The 6,134-nt window shown below is 31.9% G+C and overlaps 1 protein-coding gene across 1 annotated transcript; it reads right to left on the bottom strand.

Moving 5' to 3' along the window:
- Positions 1-2,279: 2,279 nt before the first annotated feature.
- Positions 2,280-4,138, bottom strand: LOC107413060 (UDP-glucosyltransferase 29-like). The gene has a single exon (XM_016020919.4). It carries the CDS (start codon positions 3,966-3,968, stop codon positions 2,622-2,624), a length of 1,347 nt encoding a protein of 448 aa, XP_015876405.3. The 5' UTR covers positions 3,969-4,138; the 3' UTR covers positions 2,280-2,621.
- Positions 4,139-6,134: the final 1,996 nt, after the last annotated feature.

Genomic DNA, 6,134 nt, shown 5'->3' with positions numbered 1-6,134 from the left:
TTGATGTGGTTAGCCGCCTAAGATGCTTGTGTTCCGATTTCAATATGCTGTGGAACGATCTTTTTCCGGCCAAGATCTTGCTGGTTTGGGGATAACCAAGGATGAAATTTTTGTCGTCGGCCAATATTTTCGGGCAAGTATCCGGTGAGCAGACAATGACTGTGAAGTCCAGCCACACCGATAGTGTGAAACCAGCCGCACTGCCACAAGCTCACCATTTTTGACAATGGTTGCTGCATTTAACACGGAAAAACCAACTTGCTGCTGCAACTGTGGGCAACTGTCAGAAGAGGTTGAAAATGGTGGACATGCACCGACATTGTGAGCCTATAAATAGGCTCCATCTCGTTGCATGCATGGTATCCAATCCAAGCAATCTCAATACCACCCAAATGAGGAGTGTTGTGAGCATTGTAGAGACTTAGAGAGAGCTTGAAAGAAAAGTGATCAAATTCCAAAGAGAGTTTGATAGAATAGAAAGAGATTCCGAGAGAGAAGTTTGTATTTTTGTATTCTATTTCTAAGAAAATAATAGAATTACATTTTTATTTTTCTTCTTATATTTCTTCTCCATAGTGGTCAGAGAACCGCAACAATGATAGTTGGACTGGATAACAAATGAGTCTTGTAGATACAGTTCTACCATATCTGTATATGATTCTCCAATGAATTAGAACTATATCAATTTTTTTTTTTATGATTATTTTTTATTTATGAAACATCTGAACTGTACTAAATTATTATACAGTCTACTAAGAAATTGATTAAGAACATTCATATTGTGACAGGCTTCAAAATATTTCTAGCATAAATTTCTTCTTGGACTTTAAACTATATATGATCTAAAGTAGCAAAAAAGTAAACTCCCTTTTCTGAAGTTTCCAACCACAAGCTAACCAAGAACTCATATCATCCCAAAATTCAAACAAAGTTGACACACAAGTTTTTTTATTTTTATTTTTATTTTTTTATAGATCTATGTAAAAAGATAATAGTAATAACAATAAAAGAAAACCATACCAAAAAAAAAGGAAAAAAAAATAGAGAAAAGAAACGAAACATATTAAAAAGATTGAAGATGAAAGAATCAGGGTCTCCAAATTTGGAAGCTTGATGAAGCTCAACATTTTGCCAATACTAGGCCATCCAAGATCACCAGGTGGAAGAGGCGCTTCTTTCCTCCATAACTTGACGCTGTAATACCAGTCATTTAGTTTTCCCACAAACCCGAACAAAAATACATACCCTCCCACCAACAACCCAATAATCGTCCAAACCAACTCTTTCTCCATTTTTTCACTCCTCTTTCTCAATCTTGAGGATCATCCAAGCCCAGCAATCTCACTTCTATATTGTGCTAGAGAGAAGTAATAAGTGCTCAGTGAGACCACGATTTTTTAAAACAACAACAACAACAACAATAATAATAATAATTCTGTATATTTTCACACGGATTGTTCTAGAATCATACGTGAGTAACAAATTATTTTTTAACAGAGCCTAGGGAAAGATTGATTTATCATATAATTTCTCAGTTTTAATTTATTTTTCAATATCATTTTTTATTTACCTGTTAATCTGAAATTAACCCATCAATTTGTTAAAGATTTATTTTTTGTTTAAAAAATTAATAATAAAAAATTATTTTTATAATATTTTTTAGTTATTAAATATTATATTATGGATAAAATTATAATTTAAAATTAAATTTAAATGGATTATAATAGGTATATAATCATGTCGGATTGAAATTGACACGTTTAATAAATGGATCATAACGGATCAATTTCGAATTAAATGGGTCAATCCGAAAATAACACGATTAATAATCGTGTTAAACGGGTTGATCCGATTATGATCCGAATTCATTTATAATAAATCCAAATCCATTTATTCTGTGTCGTTTTCGAATCGTGTCGCCGTATCATGAGCCAAATTACCACCTCTACTTATGGTTTCATTTTCAACTCTTGATTGTATTATTTTATCCAATATTTAGTTAAATCTATCATTTTAAAAATTTATTTATACATATTTATATTAACAACATTATTTTACCATATCATCTTCATAAATATCAAGATAGAATTGTTGATACATTTAAAATTATTCATAATATTATTGCAGTAATGCTGCAAATATCATATTATTTATCAAAAATATTTATCAAATAACTTGACGTAATAACTTGTCAATATTTTGAATAATATATTAGTATAATGAAAATGTGAAGAAATTAATCCTTAATTAATTAAATAAATAATAAAAAAATAATTGAATATTATCACAGTAAACAATTTGTTCACTTTATTATTGATTTATTAAATCAGTTGGGATATATATTCAAGGCTTAATACAAAGAATAATGCCAAAATATCATGCATTGAAGCCTTTTCGAAACAAACAGTTCAAGAAAACTCCCTAAAGCAACTATTATGGAAAAATGATCATGCCCTTCCGGACAGATAATACATACACCCGAGCTTGATGGTGCGCTTTTATGTTGCAATATGTAGTGTATTTTCGTATATAAACAAATACATATGCTGAAAAAGATTCTCTATGTGTAGGCTTGCACATCTTGTTGTATATGCTCAAAACTCCATTTAATTTATTACATCTCACAAATTGAGCTTCAAAAGTTCTTCTACAACCCCATCAATCTCTTCCTCACCTTTCATTCTTATGTGGTCACTCATTTCTCTAGTTTTCTTCCTAATATTCACTCCTCTTTCCTCAACTACAACTTCTTCTATCACTTTTGCCACAACTTCCCTTTCAATCCCTCCATTATTTTTGCTCCTCTTAATCTCCAAACCAATCCCACAAATCTCAGCTAGTCTTGCATTCAATGGTTGATCAAATTGCATAGGCATTGCTATGATTGGGACCCCAAATTTTATGCTCTCCATGAATGAACCCCATCCACAATGGCTCAAAAACCCACCTATGCTTGGATGGTTCAAAATCTTAACTTGTGGTGCCCAATTCTCAACAATCATTCCTCTGTCTCTTACCCTTTCTAAATACCCTTTTGGAAGAGCATCTTCAAGCTTCACTTTCTCTCCTTCTGGAAACCTAACAACCCATATAAAATTCACCTTGCTAAGCTCTAGTCCATGAGCCATCTCCTCCAAATCTTCCTTTGACAAATAGCATTCAGTTCCAAATGACACGAAAATTGTTGATGATTTTTCTTTCTTGTCAAGCCATTTGATGATGTCTATGCCCTCGTCGTCGTCAACAGGGTCCGGAACGAGAGGACCAACGGGGACAATCTTCTTGCCAAAAGAAGAAGAAAGATAATCCATATATTTCCCTTCGAGCTCCCTAAAAGACTTTATCAGAATGATTTTACAGGATCTGTTATAGAACTGGTGAGGGTCACCACCGGTATTGTTTATCAAAGAAGATTCGCGCATTCGATTAAACTCTTGTATCAAAGAATCTAGGCAGATTTCAGGAAATGGAAACTCATCAATAGTGTTCTTTTGAAAGTGAAAGGAAAAGCAGATTATTGAAGCTCCACTTGTAATGAAAGCAATATTTGGAATATTGAGAGAAGAAGCTAAATGAGGCACCCATGAAGGAAGAAAATCATGGATGATGAAATCTGGTTTTAGTGTTTCAAGGATATTGAAGAGGTTAGACTTTGTCAATTCAAAGGCTTTCATGAGAGTGGGTAGGAGATGTGGTGGGAGGCCTTTGGTTGTGTGGTTTTGAGGAGGAAGCTCAGGAAGCTCAGGAAGATGAAGCTCTACTAGTTCTATAGAATTGATTAACTTAGGATCAAACAAAAGTTTTGACTTGATGGAATCAAGGTTTACAGGAGAAGAACATAAATAGATGTGAAAGTTTCTGTGAGTGAGAGTGAGCTTCTTGGCTAGCTCTAGGAACGGAGATATATGACCATGAGCCAGCCACGGAAGCATTAGAACTTTGACACTCCTCTTTGTTGCATCCACCATGACTTTTTTTGTTTTTGTTTTTTGGGGCTCTTTCAGGGTCTCTCTAGCTCAATCTTTCTCTATGGTCTAGGCTTCGTTTTGTTTGAGCGATGGAGTTCTATATCCATATTTAAGATATATATATATACAAAGGATGAGAGTTCATGTCCTGGTGTGTGGTTAATAAAAATGGTATCATCTTATATACCGGAGGCAAATGACGGTCTGGATATTCTGTCCTGTGTCTACTGTCTTTGTCTATCATTGATATAATGATGTTTTATTTAAAAATATTAACCAAAAAAAAAAAAAAAGAAGAATAACTTAAGTGAAAAAAAAAGAAAAAAAAAAGTGTTTCTAAGATGAAATTAGATTTATTAGTGGGAGATGAAATGAGAGTTATTAGTGGTCACGTAGAAGATGAAGTACAAAACATCTTCATCCAAAAATGATAACCATTAGCATTTTGTCACATCAATTTTCAATATATATAGATGAGATTACCTTTCTAAGATACCGAAGTTCTACCGTCCATGTATAACAAAAGGAAGATAATGAGGAGCTGTTCTTCTCATGTGGCCAATGAACTATATATTAATACTATGTTCAATGGTGTTAATCACATATATGTGTATATATATTCACACCTCCAAAAATAAAAATAATTACTTTATATAGATATTAAAATATTTGATCCACAAGATAGAGCAAAATACTTTTTATTTATTAACGTTAATTAATCAACATAATTTTTTTATTTTTATTTTTGTTTGTGTGATGGGTGCCACTAAAAGGTCAAATGGAGCAACAAACATAAAAACAGGGCCAAAAAGGAAAAGAGAGGTAAATATAAAACATGAAGTACCGATTTTAACCTTGAAAAGACACAAAAGCTTACACAGTTACACCATCAATTTTAAAAAGATTTTTTTTTTTTTTGCATCCTTGAAGTCTAAATTAAAAAGATTATTTATATAGTTTTAAACGGAGATTTAAATGGTTATATTATTCTGCTTTTTATACAAAAGAAGAAGATAGTTTTGGAGCTTTTTAATAGTAAAATAATAAAATAACATCTTTTTATGAATTTAATTAAAAAAAATAAAAAACATGAAAATCAAAATCAAATTGCAAAAGAGGTCACTATTTTTAAACCAAAATTTGGTAACTCGCTTACGGTGTAGTAAAGATATTTCCCAGAAAATGTTTAACAAGAGGTGGACCATCTAATATTCAAATAAAATTTCAAAGGGAATTTTAGAATTTCCCATAAAAAGGAAATAAAAAAAGTTAGCCATTAAATATCAGCGTGTTTTTATGATCCCTGGTTTTAGAAGATATATGGATAAAGTTCGTAAATACAGGGGGTCCACACTCTTAAGTACAGGAGTCAAATATCAATCAAGTGGTCAACAAGCACGTGAATTCACATGTGATTATGTCAGTCTCACCGACCCCCTACCCTCTTTTTATGGATTATTCAGTCAGCACATTTATTGCATATGCAGGCAGCTGTTTGTTTTTATCAGTCAGCAATGACCAAATGCCATTCCTTTTATGGAGTCCATATTTATCAATTATACCTAATATTTTAGTCCTTTTTTTTTTTTTGGGTGGGGTCTAGGATATATAGGGCTGCAATTATATCCCGCTAATTCGAATTTAAAAAAAAAAAAAAAAAACCCACTCAGTTCTTAAACTTATTTTGACCTGCTTAACACTATAACACATGATCCATCTTCTATCAAGAATTCAAAGATTTTTAACAAATGCAACTTTGCAATTTTTTTTTTAAATTTTTCATTTTATTTTTCAGATATTAAAAATAAAAAATTCGAATTCAAAATCATTATCTTTACCGTTAAATCATTCCTTATTCATAACAAATGCAACTTCATAAAGAAAATCAATTTAAATTGACAGTTTTCTAGCCAAAACAACCAATGAATAGTTTCAAAGTGGAATTAATGCCATTTTCATTGGCCATATTCTTGCTTTTGTTTTATAAAAGCACATAACTGAATTTCACATCCCTCATAAAAAAATCAATTGGAAATCAAACAGAAACAAGTTTGCGTGCATGACTTCAATGGTGGAGCAAGGACAAACAAACATACTTCTAGATGAAACCTGTGGTATACACTTCCAGCGGTTATGTAAAAAAGTACTAGGATAGAAAAGTAGATA

The sequence above is a fragment of the Ziziphus jujuba genome, chromosome 8 (assembly GCF_031755915.1).
Source record: "Ziziphus jujuba cultivar Dongzao chromosome 8, ASM3175591v1".
Taxonomy (NCBI): Eukaryota; Viridiplantae; Streptophyta; class Magnoliopsida; order Rosales; family Rhamnaceae; genus Ziziphus; species Ziziphus jujuba.
The sequence above is the reverse complement of the archived record's forward strand: the minus strand, read 5'-3'. Positions and strand labels throughout refer to the sequence as shown.

Excerpts from the sequence above, each read along its gene's own strand:
- LOC107413060 (XM_016020919.4), bottom strand. The coding sequence starts at position 3,968 with ATGGTGGATGCAACAAAGAGGAGTGTCAAAGTTCTAATGCTTCCGTGG.